Source organism: Dromaius novaehollandiae, chromosome 18 (assembly GCF_036370855.1).
Source record: "Dromaius novaehollandiae isolate bDroNov1 chromosome 18, bDroNov1.hap1, whole genome shotgun sequence".
Taxonomy (NCBI): domain Eukaryota; kingdom Metazoa; phylum Chordata; class Aves; order Casuariiformes; family Dromaiidae; genus Dromaius; species Dromaius novaehollandiae.
Window position 1 is genome coordinate 16,692,307 of NC_088115.1, and position 19,655 is coordinate 16,711,961.

Consider the following 19,655-nt stretch of genomic DNA (forward strand, 5'->3'; position numbering starts at 1 on the left):
CGCACAGAATGTGTTAACAATAACTGCTGAACACCGCAGTGTTACGAAGAAGGATAAGTCTCGTGAGTTCTCACCGTGTTGATGGGGAATATCCTCGGGCAACTGTTTCACCTTTTGTTTTGTAGTTTCCCCTGCTGAGTTAGGCTGACAGTCTGAATCTAAAGCTTTTGAAAAAAGGATTTTGAGAATTCAACTAGCCATCTCTCCTAACCGCAATTGTCCCCAGGATGGACAGTGTTCTCCTGGTCACCTTTTGGCATTCATGTGCTTGAGGGGGAGAAGCAATCTATTCTTCATCTGCTCATGTTTCACCACATTCTCAGCTGATTTCAATTTGAGTTTCACTCTGATCATTGAAAGGGAGACCAACATGAAAGAGATTCTTTCTCCTGTTGTTGAATCTACTTCTCTCGCAGATTTCAGTAGTTCAGTGTAAAGTACTGCTTATTTCTTGAAGGCTTTTTACCTTTCTACAAACATTTGAGGTGTATTGCTAAAAATGTTGCTCCATTTTTTCATTAAGAACATTGTGTTGGAGGGTTTTCCACATTTGCTCCTTTTTGAAATTATGTTTATCATATTCCTTTTCATTCTCCCTGAAGTTCTAACTATACTATTTGTCTGTCCTTAGAACTCTACTCTGGTTACACAGGCACATGGTGCATGTCCAGAATATGTTGATTTGCAGTATTTGGTGGGGATAAGTCTGTGCCCTTTTTATCATACTTTGCTTTCTGATGGTACTCAAGACAGAATGATCCTGCTTGCGTTCAGTTTTCTCTTGCTGTCTTTGGCAGCAGAGTGGAGTTTGGTGGTCTCCATCCATAACAATCTACTGTTTAGAGAAGCAGATAATAAAGAATTTATTTTTAACGCTTGGCATTTTCTTATTTTATCCCATTTAATTTTAATTACTTGAGTTTACTGTAATGCTTCTTTGCCTTTCTGATTGCCAATTGCATCAAATCTCCAGGGTTCAAGTCGTATGCAGGCTTGGTGGTGGTGGTGGTGTGTGTGTGTGTGTATGTTTTTAACCTTAGATGAATGTATATAATTGTTACCTTTATTTGTCTGGATGAGTATTCTGTGCTGGATCGCTACTTGGTGTGCAGATTTTTCCCCCACAGAGTAATCTACCATCAACACTTGTTATTGTTTGTTTGCTCTTGAAGGGGACAATCAGATTCAGAAGAATGCTGATTCCAAAGGGAAACTTTTTTTGCTAGTCCTATATGCCAACCAGTAAGTGGGAGAATCTGCTTCACAGCTTCTTGACTGGCAATGAGAAAAAGAACTTGCGTCTCTTTGATCTGTCAGTTCTGTAAATATTCTCGGCACAAACTGAATCCCCTTCTCTGAAGCTGGGAGATACCTCAGGGTAGGGCAGATCGGAACATCATCTCAGAAGTGAATTACAGCATCGAACCATCCTTCCCTGGAGTAGAAGGAAAGATTCATAAACTAAACCTGATCGCTCGGCCCAAATCAGAGTGGTAGACTGTACCTTCTTAAGCGCATACTGAGGCTAAGCCAAGTGCAGTGCTAAAGGTTAGCATCTGTGATGATTCTTTCTTAACTTGAATACTGAGACTGTTGGAACTAGACTTTGTGCCAAGTCCAGAGGTAGGTACTAAGGGACTATTACTAGCTCTGTGACCAAAATTCTGGTCTGTGACTTACCAATGTTACCAGTACTGGCTTTTTTGGTAATGAAAGACGCAGAAAATGTGTGGCAGCTATCTGATTAGAATTTAGAGAAGCTTTTTTAACTCCAAGTTGATATAGAATAACTGCTCTCTGATATTGAGGAAATATTGAGGAAATATTGAGGAATTATTGAGGAAAATGAAAATAAGCCTGTACTGCTTTCCCATATATGCCCTCACAGTGTGTGTGTGGGGGGTGCGGGAACACATGTGGCTCTGCGTAGAGTGGGCACTACTGAACGAGTGAATAATCTTGAACAGATGAGAACTGAGACCTGCGGTGACACAGTGATTGTCTTTTTCCTGTCCATCTTCTCTGTTTGATCAGGTGAATATGTGATAAAGTTTCTTCAGTGCTTCAGAATTGGGTATCTTGAGAAAAATAGGAAGAGTAGCATATTTTAAAGATTTTTCTTTGTAGTTCCAAGCCATTTTCCCCCCTTCCCTATGCTATGAATCCTTCACTTTTTAAGTCTTCCTCTGCAGATGGCCTGTCATCAGCTCGCATCATTACTGATATGTGTCCTACCTCACTGAAATTCTTAGCTGCAGCTTTTTCTTCACTGTCTCCTGCAGCAGCCTTTTCTTTGGCTTTGTTTTGTCCCTGGTCTCCATAATCTAAAAGGATTTGCTGTTTTCTTTCTTTCTTTCTTTAATCAGTTTGTTACTAAAACAGGCAAATTCCTTGTCCTCAGATTTTCTGCTTTAGAGCAGTACTTCATTCTATTAGGTGCTCTGTATACATAGAAAGAAACTGGCCTTTGCCCAAAGAAAATATAGTCTAAACTGTAATAAACCTAATTAACTTAGATAAAAGGTTAAAAAAATCAAGTAGTATTATGTCATGTTAGACATCGAGTACTGAGGCACAGTAACAATGATGTTCTCAAATTTATCTAGTAAGATCAGCTTATTTCAGAATTTGACTTGAAGAATTTTCTCCTTTGTTTTTGGACTTTTTTCAGAGGCTGTGTTTAAGGAACACTGGATGTGTTGGAGCAAATTCTCTACCTAATGTCCAATATTGATTTTGTGAACTGTCTAAGGATTGTTGCTGGAGAAACAGGGCGGAGAGTGTAACCAGCTAATTTCACTTTTTACTATTTCTTTACAGTGGTTTTAGAGGGGATAGATTGCTCTACAGATGCTGCAGGTTATTTTGCTTTTTATTGCAGGGAGTTTATGGAACAGCATGGTGAATTCTCCCCAGTCTGTATTTACATGCGAGATGAGGTAAGTCACCCAGCTCTTCTTAGCTGTCTCTTCTCCTTCTGTTCCCCCTCATCAAAAAAAAAGAAAAAAAAAAACCAACAACAAAAACCACCAACACTCAGCATTCGGCTTCATTTTCCAACCTGGAAAATGTTTCTTCTGAACTTTCTTGAGAGGGGAAATAGAAAAACTTTGGTCTTTTCAAAGCTTGACATGTCTGTATGGAAAAAAGCTCTCTTGGAACGCAACCCTGGGCCGTTTAGACCTCTGGGCCCATAAAATGAGCTCAATGACCTGTTTGTGTTTTTCTTTCCAACTTCTTTTAAAGCTCCAGAGTCAAAACAGTGGTTTCATTTTAATAAATATTTGCTTTTCTCTGTGTTTTGATCTTTTGCTATTAATGTTTTTAATATTTTGTATGTGCATATTATGGAATTTGCTCTCCCTAGCGTCCCTTTCACTTCCCACTGACCTCTGCGGACAGGTCATCTTTATTCTGGAACAGGTCGTGACGAGCAGATGGGAGGTGTATATAATGAAATCAGTTGTCTTTCAGCTCAGAAATGTTGCCTGTAATTTAACTTCTAATATAGAAATAATCTTTTGCTGAGCTTGGATCATACTTGGATGTACATATGGAATGGAAATATGTGTGGGTCGTTTTCCATCAGAATCTTTTACTAAGTAGTGAAATGGTAAAGCAGTACAGGTGGATACAAACGGATTCAAGTCTCGTTTCCAAGTGCAGGAGGAGTACCTGTGAGCTCTTTCTGATGTTGCGTGGTGCTTGTTTTGATGCAAGCTTCTTTCTAGAAAGAGCTCTTTAACTGCTCTCTTAGGTAGGCAGTTGTCATGAAGTGTTTCCTCTGTTTTTGTTGCAGATACCAGGAAAAGATGCCCTAGGGAAGACGACACTGAAGTCACTTGGCCTGACTGGGGGCAGTGCCATCATCAGGTTGGGAGGAGCAAAGTTTGGGCACTTTATTTTTCTTTTACTTTTTACTCTAGTGGTGAATGTTTTGTTTGAAGTACCCAAAAATGCATTGAAGTTCAAAAAGACAAACATCGCGACATTCAGTAATTATTGTATTTGCCTGTTTATCTGAGACTGCTGCCCAGATGTGCTTCCCACAGCTGCAGATGCTGGCACTGACCAGTCGTACGCAGATTAAAGGGGCTTGTTTAGTTTGTTTTCTTTCCTGCGAGTGAAACAGACAATTCAAAGTTAGTCTCTCTGACTGAGAGAACAGAATCTACCACTTCATTCTTGCCTGCTTTGAATTTCAGGCATTAAATTCTCAATCCCTGCAGTGCCTCTTGCTGACTGGTTGGGAGGGTGAGGTGGGGGACAATGACAGCCTTTCTGTGATCTTCTAGTGAGTTCTTTGCAATATATACAGGAGGTGAGGGTGATTAGAATGTGTGCTTTACAGCTGACTGCTGTTTCTTCTTGGAAGGCAATTTGTCTCCTGTGGAGAGGATAGTTCCTGTCCTTTTCCTCCCCTTCAGAAACTTCAGAGCAACTAGAACTTGTTCTTTGTGAATGACTGGAAGAAGCAGATTGAATTTAGGGGTATATTTGAGTCCAGCTGTCTCCTTTGTTTCATGGCCATGTTGGGAAAGGGGAGGGCAGTGTTCTTAGGATAAATGATCTTGATTTTATTCCTTTTTGTATCTGCTTTAAGGGTTGTCATGAAGAAATGCAGTCCGTCTGGTCAGGAGAAGGCTGTGGATGCCATGGCCCAATGTAATGAGCTGACAGTGAGGGCAGGCTCCACTGAAGAAGCAGTAGATGTGCCCCTTACTCAAACACACACATTCCCAGAGGACTTGGACCGCAGTGATGTGGCCTTGTCTGTACACAGCTGCACAAACAAGCAAGACTTCATTGGAGAATCCCATGCCAGCTTGGAGGAGCTGCGGGCTCCCTCAGAGCACGAGTCTGCCCCATTTGTCCCTTTTTCTGGAGACGGACAGCGTCTGGGGGACTCTCCTGTGGCTGCAGCATCTCCTGGATTAGACATGCCATCTTCAAAGCTGCCAATATCTTCCTCCAGCCCTGGAGGCCCTTCTAAGCCAAAGAAGTCTAAGAACAGCCAAGAACTGCTAAAGGAGCAAGAGCAGGTAAGGGAAAATTTATTTGCAGTGAGAGTTTTTTCATCCTGCCTTGCCCTAGGCTGAGCGCCTAAGAAGAGAAAGATGTTTCAGCATTTAAGATCTCCCCCCGCCCTGTAATTTAGGGTTAGGTACATACAGTTTCCTTCATTGTTTCCCGCTGTTTAATACCTCCTACAGTTGGGGGAGTTCTGTGCTTAACTTTGGTTTCTGATGTAGGGTTAGGTACATACAGTTCTGATGAGTTCAGTAAGAAAGTATTGCATTTTAGACTGCTTACTATAGAAAAGATGAGGGGTGGAAATTTAAGAATTCGCATGCTGTCCAGAGGCAAGCAAAGCTTTGAAACTTGAGGTATCTTTGAATGGTTCAGCTGGAGGCAACACAACTACCTTAAAAGTGCAATCCAGAAGAGCCTCAATTTCTGTGCCTCAGATTCCATGCAGAGCTAAATTTCATTACCAAATGCCCCCTTTGTCACCTGGGTGCTTAGCTTTATCTAACTGCTATTTACTGTGTAGTTTTGCTAAAGATGAACAGAATTTGGCTAGACTTGGGTTTTCTAATACTCTGAACATGGTTACTGCTTTTTGTGACTGACTGACTTTCTGCATGATCTAGGAGATAAAGGCTTGGTAGAGTTCTACGTACAGAAAGAGAAAGCCTTTCTAGCTGGATGTAAGATTATGTCCTAGGAGCAGAAGTGGTCTTAACAGGTTTGTTGCAACTTGATCTCATGCCTACCACATACTTCTAAGACAGCAGGATCTGAGCAGATGATGGTCACAGTTTCTAACTCTGAGGCTGCAGAGCGTGCTCAGATTTCTTGTCTGAGCCTTTCTATGGAACACAGAACTCCATATTCGAGCTGTCCTAAAAACAGTGTCCCATGCTGATGACTAGTTAACATTTACTTCCTCAGAGTTTCTTCTGGCTGTCTTCGCTTTGACTTCTAGTTTAATTCTTTTGGAGACAGTGTGGTAGAATACAAGGGGTACAGATATAGAAAAGGAATTTTTCAGCTACAGTTGCATCACTCTTGCCAAGTACCAGAGAGTTAGGTCTTTGCAAAAAGAGGTCTGAACCTCTTCTCTTCCCTTCAGTCTAATCCTGTCCCCTCTCTGAGTCTGAATTTTCTTAGCATTGCAGATTATGCAGAAATCTTCTGTCTCTTCCCTCTCTATTTTGGCTTGCATCTAAAAGTGTTTTCTGTCCTATTCTAAATACCTTACTCTTTAAATAAAGTCTACCTCCCTTTAATCCTGCTCCCAGAAAGAGAAGCTCTACATTCACCAGCTTTGTTGATATCTCTGAATTAAAGATGGTTTAGCCCACACAGAAATAACAGAACTGATGGCTCTATAGTGCTGTGATGCCAGCAGAGGATGGTCTTTGAATGCTACCAAGCATGCTTTCTGCAAGGCAGCTATATGAAATTCAGTGCTTTGAGCAAGGTGGGATATGTCTGGCAAGTAACCTAAAATGAAGTACAAGAGACATTGAATTCATAACTTAATGTAGACACATTACTGTTTGTCAGAGATTTTATGTCCCAGATTCTCCAGGATCAACTTTTTTCCTTGCCCCCTCACTCACTGCACACATCATCACTAGGGCTGGCTTTAATGCTGAGAGATCTCCTTCATTGTTTCCCGCTGTTTAATACCTCCCACAGTTGGGAGTTCTTTGCTTCACTTTGGTTCTGATCCAGCCAAGGGATTAAACAATGGAGAGCCGTAAGTAGGAAGAGAGGATGTCTGAGGTTCAAAGGGAGCTTGATCCAGTAGGAACTTAACAAGGATGTGTGTATGCTCTCACACAGATGCAGCGACTCTACCTTGGTTGACTTCTCTGTGGCTGCGGTTGGTTCTTGGTGGATTTCTGAATTGTTTAGGAACAGAAGCCAGACCTTGGAAGGACTCTGGAGCAGTTACAAATATAGCAGAAAGAGGCCTTGCCAACCCAGTGGTGAATATTTGAGTATGTTTGAGACACATTGGGGTCCATCTAATCAATGTTTTCTAAACTTTGGGAAAAGACTCTGAGTATAGAGTGAGCTAAGCAGTAGACTGGGCAATGTGTCCAGCCTAATGTGTTGCTCACTTCAGTCATGTTCTCATCTATGAGGGATTTGGAAAGGGGGAGCTCAATTGTGTCTGAAGAGGAAGGAAAGAAGAGTGAGAGGGCTTGGTGTTGCTCTTCAGCAGTCCTGTTGTCTTCACTTCTCCTGAACTGCTTTCATCGTTTTACTGGCTATAGCTGTATGCGAAGCTGTGCTGATGAGCATAGAGCTGAACAGTGGTGGCCTAGGGACTCTTAGGATCCAGCGTCTTTCTCAGGATTGCAGTCCGGTTCAGACCACCTAGAGGCACTTCTGGAGCCAGCCCCCCTTCCAGTTTGAGAGCAACTTTGGAAGCAGCTGCAGATTCTGTTGAGGGGGTTTTGCCCTTGTGTTAAACAGCATGTGATTTTTGACTGCTGCTTTCAAGCCCTTTGATCTCTGGTGCTTTTGCTGCTGATTGATTACATTTTGTTCCCTCCTCCATTCCTGCCATCCTCCACTCTTCTCACTCTCAGCAGCAACATAAGAGCAGGGCTAGCCACATGGCATCTGCTTTTTGTCCCTCTTCAGTCCTGAGGAAAAAACCCAAAACAAAACAAATTATTTTTAAACATCAAAGGTCCATTTTTCTAAAAGAATCTTCCCATTAATGCCTTGCCTGTGTGTGGTTTTTGGAATTGAAGAGAGAGACTGGATAAAATCTGTGCCGGCGTCCGTTCGTTTCTTGGGCTGAAGATGGTTTACAGACAGCTGCATGCTGACTTTGATGTCAGAACACTAATTATTAGAAGGTAACTTTACACCAGATTCCCCAGGAGATCAGAGCTCCCTGAGGTGGTGGGGAGGAGGTGGGTCTCCAGGGAGAGCTTACTGCTGTGGAAAGCACAGTGGGCCACTACTTTGCTAAAAGATAAAGACAGGTTTTTCTCAACTTACCTGCTTACAGAGAGCGGCAGTAGTGACCTTAGAGTGAATTGCATTCTTCCTGACACCTGGCTTTATTGTTTGGACTGGAATTACATAGACTGCCTAGAAGACATTGCTGTGAATAGATGGCTTCAGCCTGCTGGTGAGAAGTGCTTAACATCTCAACTTTGGTAGAAGTAGAGACTTTGAAGAATTGATATTTTGGGAAGGTGACACACCATAATGCAGTGTCTTTGGCTCCTGAAAGATGTATAGCTTTCTTTTCTCCCGAGTTATATAATGGAAGATAGGAACTACCTTATTGCGGCCACTTAGTGTTAATAGCGATACTTATCTTTGCACAATTGCAGAAAATACCAGCTGTGAAGTGGACTGGGAAAGAGATGGTACATCTAGCAGATTCCTTTTTGTGAATTGCTGTGGGAAGGTGGTTTTCGGACTCTGTCTGTGCTTTAAGATCATTGGTGACACGTTAAAATAAGGCCGTGTTGACAGTGCTCAGACTGGGAGAAGCCCTATCAGAATACCTCAGTGAGTAAATGGCAGTGGATAAAGAAACAGCAAGAGGATGATTGCTGGACTTTGGGGAAATAGAGAATTGGTGGAACAACAGAAATGGATACCTCCTTCTGTCTCAAGAGTGTTCCTTATGCCTGAAAGAAGGTGAGCAGCACAGTTGATTCCACCAGGTGTGAAATATGTGCCTGAAGAGGTACAGTGATGTGTCAGGCTTTGTATTCTCTGAGGCAAAATGACTGCATCTTTTTGATAGCTAAGCAGTGCCTGTATAGACAACTTGTGCTGCTCTTCTCAGATCAGAACCTGTGGTGCAGTTCTGGAATTGAGTTGCAGAAACTCTGAAAAACAAGCTTAAACCCCCTGGATTATGTTCCATAAACTCACTCATTACAGCTCTCTCTAGAGCTCTGAATCCCTTATTGGGGGTTTAGCTGAAAATTTAATGTTAGGGAATTCTTACTCTTTTTTTTTCTTCTTTTCTTTTTTTGTGATCCCGTTAGACATACTCAGATCCGCTGCTCTTTCCTATGTACAGAAAAGTATGGCTTTTCATTTTTAAGTAGTAGCTAAGTAATGTGTTTTAGTTCTATATGTTTGGAAGTTAAGATATTCAGCATTCAGTGCTGGCTGGGGAAAGAGAGACATAAAGGTATAGACTTAGAAGCCAGAGGGTAGCTGTGTGCCTGTAAAGGGCCAGCACAGGTATGTACCAGAGAATTAAACAGAGACATCTTGGCTGGATGTAAGATGGATGTCAAGAACAGGGCATTTATGTCTGGGAAGCAGTAGGCGTTGTTTCACAGCACTTACGTAGTTCTGATAGGCTGGAGAACGGCTTTAGAGGGGGCAGTTCCTGATTGCCAGTTTGCAGTGAAGACCCATTTGTCTGAATGGAGACATCTGGACAGCAACACTTGTATAATAGTTCTAACATATAATAGCCCAGACAGTCAACAGGCAGCGGGGAGGAGAGGTGAATGCTTACGACTGGGTTATATGGCTGCCTTCCAGTATCCTGTGATTTCTGATGTCTTGGCTAAAGTCTTTAGCCACTACCCTGGTTTGGCCAGTGACTGACTGTTTTCCTGTGGAATCCTGCTACTGTTATGATTAGCTGAAGTGCTTGCTGGAGCCAGTAATTAAATGATAAATTTAGGATTTGCTAATGCAGGCATTGGAATTCTCTCCATTGTATTCCAGCACCTTTCACAACATGCCGTAGGGCATGTCTGCTCAGTCTTTTTCTCTGGAAGAAGTCTGTCTTCAGTAGCTTGGTATTCAACAAAGGTGTGTTCAGAGTGAAATGAAATTTAAATCTCTTTGAGGAGATTGAAGTACATTATTGGGGAGGACCGACTGATTCTCTGGCCTCTGACATTGCTCTGTCAGACCAGCTGCCCACAGCAGTTAGGGCTGTTGTGCAAGAGGCTCTTTCCCAGAGGGTAGCTCTGCATGCTCAGGATCGCTTCTTTGCACACACAGCTCAGGGAGTTCTGCAGCTCTGGACATTCTTCCCCCCTGAGCCCAGGGAAAGCTGCAATCAGGCTCCTTCACCCTCTAGTTAGAGTTGACTCCACTCAACTTTCTAAAAGTAGCCAAGGGTCCCACCCACACAACCTCGCTCTTTTAATTTCTCAAATTACCCTTTAGTGCCCACAAATAGAGTGAACATTGCCTTGTAATTTGTGTTGTCTCTTCTGACAATTGAGGGAGACTCCTGTTCCCAAGGGGCCTGTGCCTGGGGGAAGGGAGAATGGATGTAAAGGAGAGAGAAGGACACTCAAGCATTCCTTTGGATTGGAAGGGGTATATGAGGGAATGAGAGAAGAAATGGGTAATGCCAGTAAATGTAATAAGTACCTTTATTTCAGCTAACATATACAGGGAACTTCTCTTCTAGCAGCTGCCTCCTTTTGAATCACAGAACAGTTGAGGTTGGAAGGGACCTCTGGAGAGCATCTGGTCCAATCTTCCTGCTCAAAGCAGAGTCAGCTAGAACAGGTTGCCCAGGACCATATCCAGTCAGGTTTTGAGTATCTCCAAGGATGGAGACTCCACAACCTCTCTGGGCAACTTGTTCCCTTGTTCAACCACCCTCACAATGAAGTGTTTTCTTTTGTTTAGATAGAATTTCCTGTGTTTCAGTTTGTGTCCATTGCCTTTCAAACTGTCACTGGGCACCACTGAGAAGAGGCTGTCTCGGTTTGCTTTATGTCCTCCCATCAGATATTTATACATATTGATAAGGTTCCCCCTGAGCCTTCTCTTCCCCAGGCTGAACAGTCCCAGCTCTCTCAGCCTCTCCTCGTATGAAAGGTGGTCCAGTTCCTTAATCATCTTTGTGGCCCTTTGCTGGACTCACTCCAGAAGATCCATGTCTGTCTTGTACTGGGGAGCCTAGAATTGGACACAGCACTCCAGATGCGGCCTCACCAGTGCTGAGTAGAGGGGGAAGGATCACGTTCCTCGACTTGCTGGCAGCATTCTTCCTAATGCAGCCCAGGATGCCATTGGCTGCCTTTGCCATGAGGGAGCATTCTTTGCTCATGTTCAGCTCGTTGTCCACCAGGACCCCCAGGTCTTTTTCTGCAAAGCTCTTTTGTAGCTTTGACCCCCAGCCTGTGGTGGTGCATGGGGTTATTCCTCCCCAAGTGCAGGGGAGGCTCTTCCCTTCGTCTAACTTCATGAGGTTCCTCTCTGCCCGTTTCTCCAGCCTGCTGAGGTCCCTCTGAATGGCAGCACCACTATCTGGTGTATCAGCCACTCCCCCCAGTTTTGTATCATCTGCAGACTTGCTGAGGGTGCGTTCAGTCCCATCATCCAGGTCATTAACGAAGAGATTAAACAGTATTGGACCCAGTATCAAGCACTGGGGGATACCACTAGTGACTGACCTCTAGCTGGACTTCACACCACAGGTCACAACCCTCTGAGCCCGGCAGTTCAGCCAGTCCTCAGTCTACCTCATTGTCCACTCATCTAGCCCATACTTTATCACCTTGTCTGTGAGGATGTTTTGGGAGATGGTGTCAAAACCCTTACTAAAGTTGAGATAAACAACATCCATTGCTCTCCCCTCATCCACTAAGCCAGTCATCTCGTTGTAGAAGGCTGTCAGGTTGGTTAAATGCGATTTCCCCTTTGTTGGCTACTCCTGATCACCTTCTTGTCCTTCATGTGTCTGGAAATGGTTTCCCGGATTAGCTGCTCCATCACCTTCCTAGGGACTGAGATGAGGCTGGCTGGCCTGTGGTTCCCCAGACCCTCCTTCTTGCCCTTCTTGAGGATAGGGGTGACATTTGCTTTCTTCCTGTCCTCAAAACCTCTCATGATCACTGTGAACTTTCAAAGATAATCAACAATGGCGCTGTAATGAAATCGGCCATCTCAGCTCCCTCAGCACTTGGTGGGGGACGGGACCTCCTTAGGTTCCATGGACTTGTGTATGTCCAGTTTAAGTGTTCCCTAACATAGTCTCCACCAAGGGAAAGTCTTCCTTGCTCCAGACTTCCCCTTTGGTCTCAGGAGCTTGGGATTCCTGCAGGCCGGTCTTACCAGTAAAGACTGAAGCAAAGAAGGCATTCAATACCTCTGCCTTTTCTGTGTCTTCTGTCACTGCCCCATTTAGCAGCCAGCCTACATTTTCCGTAGCCTTTCTTTTGCTGCTTATGTACCTGTAGAAGCCTTTCTTGTTGTCCTTCGTGTCCCTTGCCAGATTCAACTCCAGATGGTCTTTAGCTTTCCTAACCCCAACCCTGCACTTTTGGACAGTGTCTGTATATTCCTCCTGGGTCACCTGTCCCTGTTTCCGCCTGTTGTATGCTGCCTTTGCTGGATTTACTGCTTGTTGGGATGGCCATTATTGAGCTTGGAGCAGATCCTTGAATATCAAGGAGCTCTCTTGGACCCCTCTTCCCTCCAGGGCTGGATTCCATGGGATTCTTCCAAGGAGGTTCCTGAACTCCGCCTGCAGCTAAGGCTGACTTGAGTGCTAAGTAGCTTATAAGGGCAAAACAAAAAGGTTTTCACTGTCCAAGGGAGCTTTCTTTACTGGATGAGAGATGATACATACCAGAAGCCATGTTAAAAAATTTAAACATGTACAATGAAACTCCACAGTAAGGCAGTTCCAAGCACTCAGCAGGCCAAAAATTAATTTAGCAAACCAAAGGATTACTCTCTAGAGTAAGAAGAATGCTCTCAAGTAAGAAGATACGGAATCAGCCCTGGCTGGGAACTACTGCAGCTGGTTCTGTGGTAAGATAATGTGAAGCAAAGAGAACAGAGGGTGTGATGAGAGCCAGGGGTACGTGGCAGATGAACAACTTGAAAGGGCAGTTTATAGGCTATTGTACATATAGTAGTACCTGTATTAGTTGTGTGCTGCCTGTAGGATAAGGAAACGCTTATATACTGAGAGCTTTGGAGTAGGGTAGAGAGAAGTAGATGATGACTTTGGGATAGGAGTCACTTCTGAGTGCTTGTAACAAGCTTCTAACTAGCTAGAGTTATGGTTCAACTGCAAAATGTCTTTGTGATATAAGTGAAGAGATCCCACAGGTACTCCCTGGAAAGGAGTCGTCTCTCCTTACGTTAGATGACTGCTGAGCTTTTTATCCTGGGCTTCCTGTATAGACAGTTCAGAGTAGCTAACTCCATTAGCTGTGTGATTCATCTGTCAGAATATAGGCTCCTACTGCTTTTTGGGAGGAATTGCACCCCAAGCTCCATCAACTATAAAGAGTGACTAGTTTCCATGTTGACAACTTCTATATAGTCTATGTCTGTTCTTAATGAGATAAATTCCATACCACGTGATTGCATTTCAGTTTGCAAATGCTGTCCTGCTTTTTGTCCAGAACCTTCTAGCATTAGCAAAAGAGTGCATTTAAGACTAACCTGAGCTCACTTTTATTCTGTAGTTTTTAGAACGAGAGCCACTTGTATGTCATCTAGACCTACTAGAACCGCTTCCTGCTGGCCCAGAAGACCTTCCTGATGAGTTTTTTGAAGTCACAGTGGATGACGTACGGAAACGTTTGGCGCAGCTGCAGAGCGAGAGGCAAGTTTCCTTTCTGACAGCAACTGAGAATGCTCCATATCCTTTTGTTGAGGAGAGTCATGCTATACTCCTATAGGTGACTGTGATTTCTGGGGGAAGGGCTGTAGATGAGTTAATGGGTGTGGGATTAATGACCAGAACTGGAAATCTCTACCTTTTATGCCAACTGAGCACAAGGGCCAGGTCATGCTTCTGTACCAGGACCTATGTTTTTGTATGAATCAGTTGACTTATTTGTGTCATGGGATAATGGGCTCACTTGGATGTTGAAAATTTTATCATGAATTATTTGTGATGCTTGCGTGGTGATAAGTTTTCCTGAGAAGCTCACACTAGTTGGGCCCTCACTAAGGAAGGAATAAAAGAAAGGTTCGTGCCCGTCTTCTGCATTTCAGGGAGTTATTTGTAGACACTTAACACCCTATCTCTTTCTTTCTTTCCTTCTCCCTTCCTCTGAAAGAGAAGCCACTAACTTTATAATTAACGTGCCTTTATTTCTTAGAGGCCCAAAGCGGTGGTGAGCTCCTACTCTCTGCATTTTGGTCTGACTTAATGTTGATTGTTAGAAACAAAACGTCTAGAATTTGTAACGTGTGATAGGCAAATATATGAACACAACGATCCAGTTCCAGAGGAATAATTCCTGCTGACTTCAATAGTAGCATTTTCAGGCAGTAAGAAAAGCCTTGTGTTTTAAGTAATGGAATTACCTTTTATTTAACCTAATCATAAAAGGCCAACATTGAGACATTATCGAAATGGAAATAATGCAAAATCTAAATCAGAAATCAAGACATGAGGATGTTTGGGGTGCTCCCAAAGGGGAGAAGGAAGTATAGGGAACTGGGCTAACTGCACATTTTGCTGTTCAAGTAGTTTGCAGTCAAATACTCATGGCTTTATTGTACTCTTATTCCTGTTCTGAACTAAAAACTCAGGTTAAGGTAACCTCCCCATCGCAACAACATTTTGCCATCTGTACGTTCCTTAATGAATTAATTTTGTGAATGTATTTAGTTTTGAGTAGGTAATAATATTCCTTTAAACATTACAAGTATTCTGTGAAACTGTGGGACAGTATTATACTATAGCCAAGTCTGAGTAGAACTTTCTACTTAGAGTCGACTTTCCCCCCTTCCCCCTGCCCGCCCCCCCGCCCCAGCCTCTGAAATCCACATGAGTACACAGATTGGCTTGAAAATTGCTCTGCCACTTGTGGGTCTGGAGTAGTTAGTGGTACAAATGTATGGTCATTTGGTCGGGGGTTACTGGAATATACCCCCCTCAAAAAGGACCTCATTTCCAAATTTGCTGATGCTTGTAACCCTTTTTCCTCCCATGGTCAGGGATAAAAATAAAGGCAAGTTCCACAAGAGACTGGTATCAGTTGGCTGCTGATCTCAGCTGGTGAATCTTACCAAGAACTAGCTGCACACAATGCAGTATTTTAAATGTGGTTAGAATTTAATTCCAGTTTCATGAAGAGCAGAGAATTGATATGAATCAGAAACTTGGTTCACAAAGAAGGAATGGAACAGGTTAGTTTGCTGTTCACTTTTAAAATTTTTAATTGGCACTTTCAGATCATTTTGAAATGTGGTGTGCCAGCTGAGTGTTCTGGGTACCGCTGGTGAAGGAAGCCTGGAGTTGTTTTGTTCAGCACCTGTTCCTGAGATACCTTGATGATTCTCAAAAATAGAAAGAGGTCCTCCTTCAAACTGCACAGACACAAGAAGATTAACTTGTAAATAATAGTATGAAATTGCAATGGTTTGATCAGATGTTTCGCCAAAATCTAGCTTGATAAATAGGTTATTCGGAATTAAGAATTATTCAGAATGCTGAAATAAGGGAAAGGGACTGAAACCGAACATGGAATTGAAAGGTATCTGCTAGATCTAAGCTTAGTTCTTTACTTACAGGAAAACAGATAGTTATTTTTCTGAATTTACTGTGTCATCTTAAATACAGTTAGATTTTTTTGCGCTTGCTACTCCTTTTAAAAAGACCAGTCCACAACCTTGCTTCATTCATTGTCTGAAATGCCTCATTCCTGTTTTGTTTCCTTCGTGCTAATTAATACCCATTAGTTCTTATGCCAACATTGTTTTTCAGCTTCAGTAGCTCTTTTCCCTCCCTGGAGTAATCGTGTCCCGCTTCAGTCTCTGTTTTATCAGATTCATAAATCCAGCTTTTCGCATATAATCTCGGAAAACGTTCCCCTGATCATCTTAGTAGCAATCTTGGCACCTACTTCAGTAGTAGATGTACTTTTCTTGTACAGGGTAAAAATAATTTTATACAGTATTGTAGGTGATGCTCACTAAATCCATGTACAAGGCACTAATATTCCCTATCTGTATGAAGTATTTTGCTTCATACAGCCTGGACTGTAAATACTTCTTTCCAAGATCTCATCATGCTGGCATTTCATAAGCTGCCTTATGATCAGTTTCTATGCTTAGGTTTTTCTCAGGTTTCCAGTTCATGAGCTTTTACCTTATAGTAGAAACTCTGTTTGTACTTAAATGCAAAACTTCACACCCAGTGATATGTTCTATCCTGCGTTGTTACTTCAGTTTACAGAATCATTCACTTTCTAAGTAAAATGTTGATATTTTTCTATCTTGCAAGTGCCTCTTAAATTTGTATCATAAGCAAAGTTCATTAGACACAGTAAGTTTTCCTACAAAGTTTATTTTAGAATCCCCAACAGGGATTCTAAAGAAGCTGCACTTGCAACCTTGCTCCAGTCCTCATGGCTCTGCTTTTAGCACAATTGCTTTTTCTTCACTTTATTGTGTTTCCTCCTTGCCTTAAAAGTCTTTAAACAATCCCTATCTTCTGTAGCTAAATTGATGATTTTTCATGTGGATAAAAAAATGCTTTTCTGATTTTACATAGATTAGAGCTGTTTTGCCTTTGCCTAGAAAATGAATTGCCTTATGAAGAAACGTACCAGATTAGTGGGATACCTTCAGTAACTCCTCAGTTGCATTTTATCCATTGTCTGTTTTCTTTTTCTTTTAAAATAAGATTTGTTCCAAAGCCTGCATACTTTAGAGAATTTGAGTATATAGTGCTGGTACCAGGCTGGGGAAACTGCAGAGGGAGGGTGGGATTTGGGGGCAAGGAAGGCATCTGAAAAAACATGAGTCTGAACTTTCAGGTAATTGCATGTATGCATGCATGCATGCATATATGCATACGTACACACTGCTTGTATACAGACTGGAGGTTTGCAAATCTTAGCTGTTAAAGGAAAACATGACCTGGGAGGAGAGTAGTGGAAGTTCTGAGATTTTGGGTAGAAAGCACAGCAGGTAGGGAACATGCAGTGAGGGATATATGGAACTGTTGAGCAGTTGTCATCTGTCCTGCTTGGGCCTTTCATTCTCTTAATAAAAGTATATCTTAGAGTGGCAGAAGTGACAGCTTGTCTTCTTCCCATGTATCTAGGAAACGCCTGGAAGAAGCTCCACTGATGACAAAATCTTTGAGGGAGGCTCAGCTGAAGGAAAAGTTAGAACGTTACCCGAAGGTAGCCTTTTCTCTTTCTCCAATCCCTCTGTCTAGTCCAAATTTGTGGCTTAAGTAGCTTTGGGAACCAAATGTGACCAACGTGATCTTGAACTGCTTATAGGAAGGCTTTTCATGTTCCTGTCCCTGTTAACAGTTGGTAGGACCCACATAACAGTTATACCATATAAAATCAGCTGGCCTGTAATGATGTGGTTGGGCAGCAGGTAGAAAAGCTCCTTTTATTTCCTTCCAGATGACTCAAAACACTTATGTTATGCCCACATCAGTCTATATGATTGAGCTTTCCTATCTACTTCTCCTGTATGGACTCTTAGTTTTAATAGTATCTCATTACATGTTAAATGATAAGATATTACGGACTGGAGAGATCTTACTCTGTAAATATGATCCTAATGCAGTTCTTGTCTTTGATGCTTTACTGCAAAGAAATAAAAGATGAAGTTTCCAAGTTAGGTGCTAACTGATGGCCACTGGAAATAGAATGGTACTAGCTATTTCAGCATATATATGGCATAGGGACTGTGTGACTGGGAGGCTTCATACTACTGTGGACACTCCAAGATGCTGATTTGTTGTCTCTACTTGTCCATGTTTGGAACCTAGGGTGACTTTCTACTTCATCTGAGTGTCACTTAGCACAGGGAACTTCTACTCTCTGAATATGTGCTGCTGCATTGTACATGATACTGTTTTTGTAGGTCAGCTCTCTTACTGTCTTTGGAAGTCAGGCAGTCCATGTTCTCTGAGGAGCTGCACAGTAATGGAAACCTGTAGCCTGTAGAGTAGAATAGCTCAGATCTCCCCATTTGTAAGAAACTTGCTATAAATTCTAAAACAAGGGCAAGCCTCACAGAACAGCTGTATGCAATTGACCTAATGTGCTTTGCTTCTGACTAGGTGGTGTTGAGAGTACACTTCCCAGACCGTCATGTTCTACAAGGGTTCTTCCGTCCTGGTGAAACTGGTAAGACCAATTTCTACTTTAGTCTCTGTGGCTGCAGCTAACATCTCTCATCACTGGTTATTGGCACGACAAAAGAGAGTGGCTCTGGACAGATCTTTCTGCTGCCCAGGGGAGTAATACTACCCTGAAGAAGCAGGAATAGCTAGCTATGCCATCCTTGTAGGGCCCCTGAACTAGATGAGAAAAGAGTCTGAGGTAATACCTTAAGATTAAGGGGAATTTATTTCCAAGACTACTTGAGGGAGGCTATGTCAGACTGCATGATGGCAAAATATTTGTGCTTAGGAAACTGTCCTACTTGATATCCCATTATTTGTGTTCAAACGGTACATCACTGAATTACAGCTTGTTTCAGACAGACTCCGTAAGAGGAGGCTTGGTGGGGCAGGAGATGAGGTTGAACACTTCCTTTATTTTAAAGATTAAAAAAATAAAAAAAAATAAATAAAAAAAAGGGGGGGAGAGGGGGTCGTGGGGAGGGTGGCAGCCTTCCCTACTATAATCACAGTAGCAGGGGTTGAATGTTCTTCAGCCATCAGTTCACAGAAGATAGTGAGTCAGACCATATATCAAGTAGCTCTCACTGTTGCTAATCTAGATCCTCTCCTTATGAGCTGGCAATGATGGTTACCCACACATTTTTTGACACTTTTATGTAAAACAAGAACTAATAACTAGTGACCAGAGTCTCAGCTAGCTCGTCTCAGCAAATCCAATAACAGCTGCAAGATCTGCAAGGAAGAATTTCACTGGGATCCTTATATTTTGCCAAGGGACCAGAATAGGTAGGTTTCTTTTCTGCAAGATAGTTGTAATAGTGATAGCTGTAGTGTTCATTCAAGGAAAGGACAACCTGCACACATTGCAAAGGACAGCTCTGCAGGTTTGGGCTAGCCCTTTGTCCCAGCATCTGAAGAAACAAATGTCATCCAGGAAACCTTTCTCCCCTCCTTTTTTTACAGTTGGCACTTTGAGAGACTTTGTAAGAAGCCACCTCGCAGATGCAGATTTGCCATTCTACTTGTGTGAGTGCACCGTTGGTAATATTTGGCCCTCCTTTACAAAGCCTGTTCCTAGCTGTGATTGCTCTGATGCGTATGGGATCTTGTGATGCCATGAGATATGACCTGGGGAGGGATTTCTTTTTCAAATACAGCCTCAGAGTGGAAAGAAGGGGTAACCCTGGTCACTCGGCCACATTATGCTTCTGCCTAATACGAAGCACATGTGGGCAGTGAGAATGTATCCCCCTTTTGAAGGGCAGCAATCCCTCCCATGCCTGCTGTATTTATTGTTTTGGTTACTGGGTGGTCCTGTTTTGTAACTTGTTTTTTAACTTCAGTTGTTGCACCTCCCAGAGTCATCTTGAATGATGAAAGTTTGACGCTCTTTGAGGTAAGGACTTTCACGTGTGCTCTGTCATTCTCTCTCTGACATGTTGCTTCTTCCACCCACCCCAACGTGCCTTAGTTGCTTTTAAAAGAAGCTGTGTAATGTCATGATCCCTGTAGATTTCTGCTTAGCCAAGACTAATGAAACCAGGTG

The 19,655-nt window shown here is 42.6% G+C and overlaps 1 protein-coding gene across 5 annotated transcripts in view; it reads left to right on the plus strand.

The window, feature by feature from the left end:
• Nucleotides 1–19,655, plus strand: part of ASPSCR1 (ASPSCR1 tether for SLC2A4, UBX domain containing) — a 58,154-nt gene that overhangs the window by 16,661 nt on the left and 21,838 nt on the right. For all 5 annotated transcript variants that reach the window (XM_064522943.1, XM_064522945.1, XM_064522946.1 and 2 more), the window contains 8 exons: nt 2,882–2,939; nt 3,800–3,873; nt 4,604–5,042; nt 13,464–13,603; nt 17,063–17,144; nt 18,044–18,110; nt 19,073–19,135; nt 19,453–19,505. In XM_064522943.1, the coding sequence (XP_064379013.1) occupies nt 2,882–2,939; nt 3,800–3,873; nt 4,604–5,042; nt 13,464–13,603; nt 17,063–17,144; nt 18,044–18,110; nt 19,073–19,135; nt 19,453–19,505 (976 nt within the window). The remainder of the gene's footprint in view (nt 1–2,881; nt 2,940–3,799; nt 3,874–4,603; nt 5,043–13,463; nt 13,604–17,062; nt 17,145–18,043; nt 18,111–19,072; nt 19,136–19,452; nt 19,506–19,655) is intronic.